General features: G+C 43.9%; 1 protein-coding gene across 2 annotated transcripts in view; it reads left to right on the forward strand.

The window, feature by feature from the left end:
• TRIT1 (tRNA isopentenyltransferase 1) overlaps window positions 1-7,864 on the forward strand; it is a 42,874-nt gene extending 35,010 nt beyond the window's left edge. Inside the window, exons 7-11 of one of the 2 annotated variants that reach the window (XM_059044085.2) lie at window positions 282-394; window positions 649-726; window positions 3,668-3,777; window positions 4,096-4,213; window positions 7,023-7,864. In XM_059044085.2, coding sequence (XP_058900068.1) covers window positions 282-394; window positions 649-726; window positions 3,668-3,777; window positions 4,096-4,213; window positions 7,023-7,192 — 589 coding nt within the window. In that variant the 3' untranslated portion in view covers window positions 7,193-7,864. The remainder of the gene's footprint in view (window positions 1-281; window positions 395-648; window positions 727-3,667; window positions 3,778-4,095; window positions 4,214-7,022) is intronic. The other variant, XR_010836022.1, reaches the window with a different exon arrangement.
• The last annotated feature ends 3,568 nt before the right edge of the window (window positions 7,865-11,432 follow it).

An 11,432-nucleotide genomic window follows, 5' to 3' on the forward strand; every position in this document is an offset into this window, starting at 1 on the left:
TTTGGATCTACTTGTTTGCTACCCTTCATCATTGGAAGGAGGTTTGGTGTACTTGCTACAGTTGCAATTTTCTAATCTCAGACATTGCCAGAAGTTAATTTTCAAGGGAAGTAACCTGGGAGCTGGTGGGGGAAGGTGGAGGAAGGATTTCAGAGAGGTAGTAACTGCTAAGGATCTCAATTTCCTCATCTATGAGATGAAATGGCTCAGCTAGATCATCTCCAAGGCCCTGCTAGCTTTCAGATTCAATGGCTCATCTGCTGATGCTCTCCTGTTCCCAGCCAGGACTATCAACATGGTATCTTCCAATCAATTGGCTTCAAGGAATTTCACGAGTACCTGATCACTGAGGGAAAATGCACACCAGAGACTAGAAACCAGCTCCTAAAGAAAGGTGTGAATTCTCCATCTAACCTAGCCTTGGACATCCTTGGGTGACAGACTGTCCTGCTGCTATGGCCTGAGAAGGAGCTGAGGCTAAAAGAGACCCAAATGGCCTTCAGCTCAGAATTGAGATTTTCACCTACCAAGCATCCACCAGTGTGCTGACGTGGCTAGTTTTGTCTAATGCTGGGCTGGATGGGCCTTCCTTCCAGCAGAGTGAGAAGTGGTAAGATAGAGGTTCTTATGTCTACCTTTTTTTTTCAGGTATTGAGGCTCTGAAACAAGTGACTAAGAGATATTCCCGGAAGCAAAACCGATGGATTAAAAACCGTTTTTTGAGCAGTAAGTGTCCTTGTTTTTCCTTATGCCTTGGGTCTGCTTTCAGTGGAACATATGTGTTCTCAGCTCACCCAGAAAGTGAACTTTAGTTTCTGGATCTGTTCTAAGATTTGGGACCTGACCTGGGGGGTTTTGCATCAGTGATTGTCCAGGGGTATTTTCCTGGGATGCCTCAGAAAACAGTTCTTCCCAAAGAAGAATCTGCCTTATGCCTTGAACACATGAGTGCTGGCTGCAGACAGGGAAGAACAAAATAGCAATACCTTCTGAGCGGAGTTGGTGCTCAGGGTTGATTTTAGCTTCAGATTTTGTACCTGAAGAACAGTCAGATTTCCGTAGGGAGGCTTCCCTAATTAAAATGGTTTGGGGGCCAGATAAGTAGTATAAAAAGACAAAACTTTTACCAATTCTCCCAGCATCGCTTCTGGGTTCAGATATGTAGTGCTTCAGGCTGCTGCAACTCTTAACTTCAGTTGAACAGCACTTTTAGGGAAAAGGGGACGAAATTCTCATTCATTGGACCCTGTACTGCATCCTTAGCACTAAATTTGGTGCCATACATATGTTACTGAGCCTTCAAGGTGGGTGGTATTCTTTTCTTTTTGCAGATAAGTAAATAGAGGCTTAGAGAAGTTAAATAACTTGCCAAAAATCCCCTAGCTAATACACAGTAGAGTACTGAATGCAGGCCAGACTCTGAAGTCCACACTCAGCTTTACACCATGCTTCTTATTTCCTTTAGTTATAACTTTAGCTGGACAGCATTAGTATTGGGCCTCGGGTAAGAAATTGTGTGGTTACGAGCTAAAAGGAGATTAATTTAAAGGAGATTAAGCATTAAGTGAAACCCTAGTTTTATCTTTTGGGCCCTTTTTTAATATGCTTTGAATCATCCCTGTTTACCTTTTGCCATTGGATTTCTGCTTTCAGTTACAGATACGTACAGCTGAGGTCTCCCCCTCCTCCTCAGTGCCTCTGAATAGAAACACCTTGGGCCATGTTGCTGACCCTTGGATCTCTCTCTCAGTTCTCACTCTCTGCTAGAGTTCTCCAGTGTAGTTCTCGCACCAAGGGGCTTTTTACACTTTCTTCTACTTACCTTGCTTTCTCTGCATGTCCTTTTAGATAGAAGTCTTTGTGTCAGCTGAAACAAAGTTCCCTACTACAAATTTCTAATGCAGCTTCTCCTCTCCGCAGGGCTAACAGTTAGTCTGTAACAAAAGATGGGTTTTTTGGGGTAATGATTTGGAGCTTCTTCCTGTGGTAAAGTCACAATAACTCCCCCATCTCTGAGTCATGAGGGCTTGATGGCACAGTGCATCATATGCCCGTTCCTCATTCATGTGTATGCCGGCGCAGTCCTGATGCTAGAGTGAAAGGCACAGCTGCCCTGTAAATCAGGAGCCGTGTGTGATTGGCCAAGGGCTGGTCTGCTGGGATAAGGTTCTGGCAAGAAGCCAGAGGGACTTCCCCACCCCAGCTTGGCCTTGGACCCAAGCCAGAAATAGCAGCTGGGAGCCGAGAACTTGTTGAAAGGTACTTAGACAGGGCACAGAAGCCCAACAAAGGACTTAGAGGGGAAAGGAAAATATAGAGTGGCCTGGAAACAGGTGCAGAGCTTAGCCAAGGCCAGGTGTGCTGTGGATGCTGCCTGCACCCTCCCAGTCTCACCTTTCCGTGTGGTGGCAGGTGCAGCCCAGTCCAGTTTATGAGGAATCTTATTTGTGGTTGGCACTATCAAAAGGCCAGCACCTGCCAGCCGTTGGCATTCTGAGGACTTTGATGTTTTTGTCCATGGGGCAGTGCTCTTTGCCTTTAGGCAACTGACTTAACCTAGATGTGGAAGGCAATTTAATGTATCCACAGACTGGGGAAACTACCAGCAGAGACTAAACATAGTTGGCTCAGATGGATGAAATGCTTATAGGTGTACTTTCGGCTACCTCCAGTCTTATCTCCCTTCAGAAGTATTTACCGGAGGGTCTTTCTTTTTTTTTCTTTTTCTTTTAAATAAATTTATTTATTTTTGGCTGCATTGGGTCCTCGTTGCTGCGCGTGGGCTCTCTCCAGTCGCGGTCTTCGATGCGGTATATGGGCTTCTCATTGCGGCGGCTTCTCCCGTCTCGAAGCACGGCCTCTAGGCGTGCTGGCCTCAGTAGTTGTGGCGCGCAGGCCCCAGAGAGCAGGCTCAGCAGTTGCGGCGCACGGGCCTAGCTGCCCCATGGCACGTGGGGTCCTCCCCAACCAGGGCTCAAACCCACGTCCCCTGCGTTGGCAGGCGGACTCCTAAGCACTGCGCCACCAAGGAAGCCCTACCAGAGGGTATTTCTTGAATACTCCTCTAGATCTGTTTCTCAGAAACAGGGCTCAACGAGTTCAATTCCAAGGCTTTTTTCTAATTTTCAGATTCAGCAGCTCACTGGTTGATACTCTGCTGTTGCCAGCCCATGATTGTCAGTATGGTATTAATGAGTTTCGTGAATGCTAGACTGCTGAAGGGATGTATACAAACCCGAGACTAAAGAAAGCTGTGAACTCTCTTGCCACAGAGTGACATCACTGTAAGATGATACAGACCTTAGAACAGGCACTCACTTCAAGCTGCTAATTGCCTCCTGTCACGTGCTACCTTTATATTGTAGCCCATACAGTGGTCACTAGAGCTGTTACTCTATATTGTTTTCCTGACTGATCTGGAAGATCCTACACCTGAGACTCTGGATTATACAGCTAGACTTATTGGCTGCAGACCAGTCAACCTTCTGGGTCTTTCTTGGATTGTGTGTAGCTGTTTGGTTCATGTTTCTGGTTAGATTGAATGGCATGGTCAGAATGTTTATTTCTTTGACCCCATATGTTTCCCTTGAGGATTTTGGAGTCCTAGGAGCAGAATAGATTGGGTCTTGGAGGCTGACCTCTCACAACTTTTCTTTGTCATCATTAGGACCTGGTCCCAGTGTTCCCCCAGTATATGGCTTAGAAGTATCTGATGTCTCGAAGTGGGAGGAATCTGTTCTTGAACCTGCTCTTGAAATTGTGCGAAGTTTCATCCAGGTGATTATTAATCATGGTACTGTCTATTGTCTGGTTTTCACAAAGCTTTCCTTTGCTGACACTTTTGTTGCTATTCTGGGAACTGAGCATTCTTTTCCATGGAGTAGAGCAGAAGGCTGCTTTTAGATCCCTGGAGGCTGCATTTCTACTTTCACTTTCAGAAAGGTTGTTGTTAAAATCTCTTCACAGCCCACCTGCTCTCTGGGGTGAGAAAAAGGAATCTTGGGAAAATCTCACTCCTCTTAATATCAGAGTATGATATCCAAATCTCTTTGAATCAAATGCTTCTCCCCCATCCCTGCCTTTTTTTTTTTTCAGGGCCACAAGCCTGCAGCCACTCCAGTAAAGATGCCAAGCAGTGAAACTGAGAACAAGAGAAGTTATCACATGTGTGACCTCTGTGATCGAATCATCATTGGGGACCGTGAATGGGCAGGTAGAGTCTAGGATAGAGAAATCTGTCAGGGTGGGTCACACTGACTTCATGAAAAATTTAAGGTCTTTGGTAGGTTGAATGCTGGAGTCTGCTTGTTTGTAAAAAAAAAAAAAAAAAAAAGGCCAGATTCCTCTAACAGCCTTTGTTCAAATTTCATGGAGAGGCCTTCTCAAACGGGAGAGTTATCTCTGTATTCTCAATTTCAAAGGAAGATCATATGCCCTCTAGCTTCAGCTAGAGTAGATATTTTACTGAGAGGTCTGCAGTTAACTTGCCAGAGCTCCTTTGACTTTCATGATCCTGCCTGAGTAGTTTCTTGGTCTCATGTTTAGACCTCAGTGGGGGTGAGGTAGGATTGTAAGGGAAGCCAGGCAACTCACCCAAGAGGCCAAATGAGCAGAAACAGCTGGGAGGAAACAGGAAGTGCAGTTACTCCTCTTGGGTACATTCTTCAGAAGTGGTGTCTCTCCAGTAACTTTTAAGGTAATACGTTGAAATGGTGTTGGTTGCAAAAACTGTGATTAAAAGTGTTACGGGGGGCTTCCCTGGTGGCGCAGTGGTTGAGAGTCCGCCTGCCGATGCAGGGGACACGGGTTCGTGCCCCGGTCCAGGAAGATCCCACATGCTGCGGAGCGGCTGGGCCCATGAGCCGTGGCCGTTGAGCCTGCGCGTCCGGAGCCTGTGCTCCGCAACGGGAGAGGCCACAACAGTGAGAGTCCCACGTAATGCAAAAAATGAAAAAAAAAAAAAGTGTTACGGGAAACTGTGTGAAAGCAAGATGGTTAGACACGCAGAAAGACGGTGGTCAAAGGGTACTGTCTTCTTCATAAGGCGCTCCTGACCAACCCAGGAACAGCCCTGTACTGAGGTTCTAGTTCCCGGTTTCCGAGCCTGGATCTGTCTTTGCCATAGAGTCACATTGCACTCCCCTGTCGGATTTCTACAGTAATCCAGCAAAGCTCAAAAGGGCCTTAGCCTCTATGCCTTGAATTTACATTGTATTTAGAAACTTGTTTAAGGCTCACTCCTTTTAGGCACAAGTAGGGCTTGTATTTTACCCAGCGGCTGGAATCCTGTTCAGAGTACTGCTTTGCATGGCATTCTCATAGAAGTGGATTTTTTTCCCCCATACCAACCAATAGAACGATTAGTTCTATTAACTGTTAACGCTGGCAAAATGAACTGCATTGTCAGAGACTGGGGATGGCTGTGATTGCCCAAGCAGCAGAAGAAGCCTCAATTATCGTTGGTTCATAATGATGAAAGGGGAAGAGAAAGAGAGTGTCTGCTTGTTTTTTCTAAAGGAAACTTAGTGGTTTGATTTGTCGAATGTCCTTCAGGGATTGCCACAGAGAAGCAACATTTGTGAGCCTTTGTGAGCATAGCTGTGTAAGCCCTTCTATAGTGCCATCTGTCAAGTCCTTGCTCTCCCATCTCCTGCTGCCATGGAGAGTCAGTCCAGAAGGCCACTTTTTGCCGTAGGCTCTAGCTGGAGACAAAGCTGACTTTTTCCCTCAAGTAAACTTTTCCTTGACTTCTAACCTCTTCCTTACCTACTTTTGCTTCCAAATCCCTAAAAATGATGTTTTAAGTAAGTATAAAAGAATTTAATCTCATTGTCTATCTTTATAGGTGTTTCCAGATAAGATTTCCTTGAAAAAGAACAGGATGGTAAAAAGGAGCTTGTGTGAGTTAGTCGGAAGCTGAGAACTGTCTTTGGGGTGAGAGGTCAGAAATTGATATCAGCCAATAGTAGCTTTTCAGCTTTACTTGCTTCTGTGGATCCCTGAAAGGGATCGTCAGAAAAGAATACTTGCTGTGATCTCTCTGGTGCATTGTGTGCTGGAGAATGTCAGTATCTGGGTTAGTCATTCAGATGGCTTATCTGACCCAGGCATAGGGATGTCACATCAGGAGGGGCAACCTGAGGGAGCTGGTTAAGAAGAGGGAAGGGCGGCTCTGGGTACTGTAGGCCTGAGCCATCTGTCCTGCAATACAGATAAGAATTTGGATTTGTAACTTATTTATTTATTTATGGCTGCATTGGGTCTTTGTTGCTGCGTGCAGGCTTTTCTCTGGTTGTGGTGAGCAGGGACTACTCTTCGTTGCGGTGTGCAGGCTTCTCATTGCTTCTCTTGTTGTGGAGTACAGGCTCTAGGCGCACGGGCTTCAGTAGTTGTGGCGTGGAGGCTCAGTAGTTGTGGCTCGCGGGCTCTAGAGCGCAAGCTCAGCAGTTGTGGCGCACGGGCTTAGTTGCTCCGCGGCATGTGGGATCTTCCTGGACCAGGGCTCGAACCCATGTCCCCTGCACTGGCAGGCGGATTCTTAACCACCGGGCCACCAGGGAAGCCCTGGATTTGTAACTTTTGAGCTGTGTCGGTTGAAATGTATCTGTAACAGGTAGCCCTATATGGGAAAATCGAGTCTGGAGCCCTATTCTGGAAGATTGGCTCTCTTTTTGAGCTATAGGTAATCCGAAGAGCTTACCTGCTGTGTGACCTTGGACACAATGGAAGATCTCTGAAATCAGTCTCCTCCTGTATAAAATGAGCTGAATAATACTGTCCCGCAAGATTGTTGTGTGGATTTAGTGATATAAAGCCGCCGGCAGGTATACCTGATATGTGGTAGCTAGTTTGCTAGCTAGCTGGCCATATGACTTATTCTTCTCTTAAAAATGCTAAGCAGCTGTACCAATGCATGTGTTGATCCTGTTATTGTTAAAGAAAAGGATTGTATAGTTAATTTTGTATGCTTCCAGGATTAGTTGTAGAAAATCCTAATTTTTTTTTTGTTTGTTTTGCCTTAGCACACATGAAATCCAAGTCCCACTTGCACCAACTGAAGAAAAGAAGAAGGTTGGACTCAGATGCCATCACTACCATAGAAAGTCAGAGTATTTCCCCAGACCATGATAAAGAGCTTAAAGAAAGGGGATCCCTAGGGCAGAATGATGAAGAGCTGAAATCCAGTGTTTAAGGGACTTGTCCAGTGGCCTTTGCAAAGGTGGGGGGGGTCCAGTTCTTTCATTCAGTGGTGTGGTTTTATTTATTTTTTAAAAAATTTCTTTTCTTTTTCTTTTTTTTTTTTTTTTTTAGTGGTGTGGTTTTAACGTCTCATGTTCTCTGTCATGGAAACAGCAGGCCTTGTTAGCTCCTTGTGTGGCTGATATGTCTGGTCTGGTAATGAGTTTGGGAAGGGCTTTTTTTTTTTTCTTTTAACCTTAAAGTTTCTGTTTCTGAAAGAGGCACAGACTGCACTTTTTTACATTTGATCTTTTTGGTAATGAATACTGGGATTTACTGTATCCCTTTAAAAAAAGTTTTATGTCCTTGACTCTGGCTGGAAATATCTAATTTCCAGACACTTGTATAGATGATTGAGTTATTGTGAGCCACAATTCAAGAGTTCTGGATTTGGGTGAATGGCAGTAAAGGATCAGCCCCAGTGAGATAATTAAGTGAACCAAACCAGTTTTTGGAATTCCATCGAGACGGAGAGAATCAGACTGAGGTGGTTGTGACATGGAACTTGAAAACCGAAGACTGACATTTGTGGAGCTCCTCCTATGTGATTATCACTGCTATCTTTCTATTGAGTTAGGAGACTATATTTTTATTGAAAGTTAAATAAAGAAAAAGTTTGCAAGAACCTCTCTAGTCCTTAAAAATATGTTTATGTTCATGTCTAACTTATATACAGTATGCTTTGTTTTCAACATGAGAGCTTTTTCTCAAAGTTGATGTTCTTAATATGCTATCTGTTTATTTAGCATGTTTATTGAGCACTTACTATATTCCTGGAAAACATCTGGAGAGGATTTTTTTTTTTATTGGAGATTTGTTATTTCCAGTTGAAGCTCTCTTATTGGAGTGACCTGAGCTACCAGCAACGTGAGTATACATATATATGAATATAACATAAAATTAAACATTTTTAAGTTTGCAATTCAGCAGCGTTTATGTTGTGCCACCAAAACTTTTTCATTACCCCAAACAGAAACTCTGCACCCCTTAAGCAGTAACTCCCCACTCAAGCAGTATTTTATCTGTTCTGAATCTACGTTATGAGAGGCCCTAGAGTAGGGTAGAGGCATACAGAGATACAATGAAATGTGGTTCTTGCTTTCAGGGAGCTTGTAAATATCTTATATATACATGGACAACAAATTTAGGTAAAAGACTACCAAAGACCGTAAGAGCTGTATAGAATTTCACTTTGGAGGGAAGAGGGGAGGGATCGTGGAAGAAGGCGCATTTCTGCGGGACCTGAAAAAGCAGTTCTTTGTGAATGTATGTGAGCTAGCTGTGCAAAAGTTTTATTTTTTCACTAGATGCTTTTACATAGTTCAATTTTCAAAAATCAAAATGATATAAAAAGACAAAGACATTCATTGAGAAATCTCGCTCCTACCTCCGTCCCCTTCTCCTCCCATAGATAACCACTTCTTAGTTTTTTTACATACTTCTCAAGCATTTTTTTTAAGTATCAGTAAATATGAACAAATACAAATATATATTCTTATTTCTTCCCCTTACCCAGAAGATAACAAATAGCACATACTGTCTTTATCCGTTACCTTACCTGTTGGCAGTACCTGGGTGTACATGGGTTTCCCCTGCCTCTGGTAGGTCTCCCGTTTCTGTTCTTTACCACCCTCCCGAGGGTCCCCCAGTTGAGCACAGGCCATAAGCATACTGAACTTCATTCAGATGCCAGAGTTAGGCCAAAACCAGCCTCTGAGGAAATCTTAAGCTATGGCCTGCCCTTTCATTCAGCCAGCAGATATTTTAGAACTTACTATGTGCCAGGTGCTGTGCTAGACTCTGGGAATTCAATGATCAAAAAAGTCCACATTGATCAAATAATTACGGCTGTAAAGAAAGGACACTCACAGTGAGTGCAGGTAATCCACAGTCCTGCCTCCGCTTGGTGTGTGGGAGTGTGTGTGTGTGTGTGTGTTGGGAGGTGTGTGTCGAGGTGCATCGTGTGACACAGCAGGATGCTGGAGCAGTAGTCTGAAGCCAAGACTGCACGTGGTAGGTACCCTGTGATCTGGAAAGCTGGGCTTCTCGACTTGACCAGTGGCTTCTCCTCCCCCAGTCTGTGGGATATCCTGGCCCCCTTGAGTTTTATTGAGACTTACCCACGTTAACTGATTTGAATCTCAAGAATAAATGTATTCTTTGGTCAAAGAAGAAATTGTCATTGAATCCACGTCATCTTATTCTTTAGATTAAATGTGTAATTTTCCCAATCAGTTTATTAACCACTTCAGGAGCTAATGGGGTGGGAAGCAGCATCTTCCCACTGGAAGTGGAGATGAATACTTATTGTGAGCCGAGGGGGACCAAGCAGTTTATATACATTAGCTTCTCATACAGCCCTGGGAAAGAGACGCTGTTTCTATACATGTTTACCAGTGGGGAAACAGGCTCAGCAAAGGCACTCAGCTAGTAAGTGGCAAAGCCGGCATTGAGGCGAGGCCACGGAATTAAGAGTTCAAGCTGTTGAGCCCTGTGTTAAGGTGGCTGGTTTTAAGGAGGAACATTAGTCTCTGAAATGCTCTTCACACAAGTTGCTAGATGTGTTTTAAAGCTTAAAAAAAAGTTTCAGTGGAGAAGCAGGAAAAACTAGTTTTAATAATCCTTCTTTAAAAACCTTTAATCCGTCCATCTGAAATACCTGGAGCAGTAACTGCTTGTTGAACTAACTCCCTGCTATCTCTCTGGCAGTTGGAAATCAGGGATTTCTTGAAAAAGAAGAATCAAAGGGCCCAATATTTAAGTAAGTTTAAGGCACTGTGGTGGTGTCTGCTACCCCTGTTCTTAGACTCAGCAGGATGGAATTCCTTTACCAGCAGCAGAGGGCCTGAGGAAGGCAGAACCGTCACCAGGAATCTACTTGGTGCCCTGGCCTGAGGCACTGCCTTGAGGTAGATGTCCCCTCTCTGCCTGCTGCCCTCTGAGTGACTTTGCTCTTGCGAGTAGGGAAGGGAGTAGCTCTCTCTAATGATTTTCCTATAGAGAGAGATGAAAGGCTCCTTAGCACCTTTTTGTACGGATGGGGAAACTGAGGCCCAAAACATGGATGTTCCACAGTCACAGAGCAAGCTGTGACAAAGCCAGCACAAGCCTGAGGTCTCCTCTCTCACTCAGCTGCCCAATCTCATAACCAAATCTCATTTGAGAGCAGGAAGGGGCCAGCTTCGGGCATTTTGTTCAGCCTGGAGTGAGGATAAGGAATGCCATTTTGTACCATCTTGCCTCAGATAATACCTAGACAAGCAGAGCCTTTCAGTGCAGGTACCCAGAGTCTCCAGTCCATGGCAGTGCTATCTAAATGGCTTTGGCAGTTAATTCCAGCACTCGGCAAGCTATTAGGTCCATGTACCTCTGTCAGTAAAAACCTTTTCCCCTCAGTTTTATTGAGAGATAATTGGCAGGTAAAGCAGAAATCTTGACTAGACTTTAGACACTTCTTGTAGTTCAGACAATGCTGTTTTAAGTAGGTAGGAAATACTTTGACTCTGGAAAGAGAGGTGGATTCTTAGTCTTTAAAATACTTTGCTTGTGTTTTAGGGCTCAGCAAAAGAACATTTCATCTATAGTCTAGGTACATGGTTTGAGCCTTTGTAATTCTCAGTAATTATTTATGTTCTTAGCCTCTATCCCACATTCTACAAAGAAGATCTTTCTGCTTAAAACACTCAGCACAACATTAAAACAACAATAAAAACAAACAGAAAAAAAACACTAGAAAGTAAGCTTTTATGAATGCAGTAACCTGTCTCTATATCCCCAGCATCTAGAAAGTCAAGTATTTGTTGAATTAGCTGCGTGAAAGCCTCACAGTTAAGTGGATTTCTACATAAATAATCTGCTTTAATTGTTAAATAGCTTTTAACTAAGATGAAGAAATCTTGGGATAGTAGCCACAGGAAGGAATTTCATTATTTGATTATCACCTACTTGGATGGTTAGGGCTGTTTTCTGAAAAGATGGCTAACGGGTCATTGGTAAAGCTATTTTGAATACGTACAAAGGACGCTGCCTGGTTGTATTAGTTAGGGTAAAAGGCTAAGCTGCTGTAACAAAGAGACTCAACAATACAGTGGCTTAAAGAACAAAGAAGTTTGTTTCCTCCTCACATAACAACTCTGAGGGGAGTTAACATTTCCGAAGTGAGCGGTCCAGGTCAGTGGGGCAGCTCCACTCTA

The sequence above is a fragment of the Kogia breviceps genome, chromosome 1 (assembly GCF_026419965.1).
Source record: "Kogia breviceps isolate mKogBre1 chromosome 1, mKogBre1 haplotype 1, whole genome shotgun sequence".
In the NCBI taxonomy this organism is placed as follows: Eukaryota; Metazoa; Chordata; class Mammalia; order Artiodactyla; family Physeteridae; genus Kogia; species Kogia breviceps.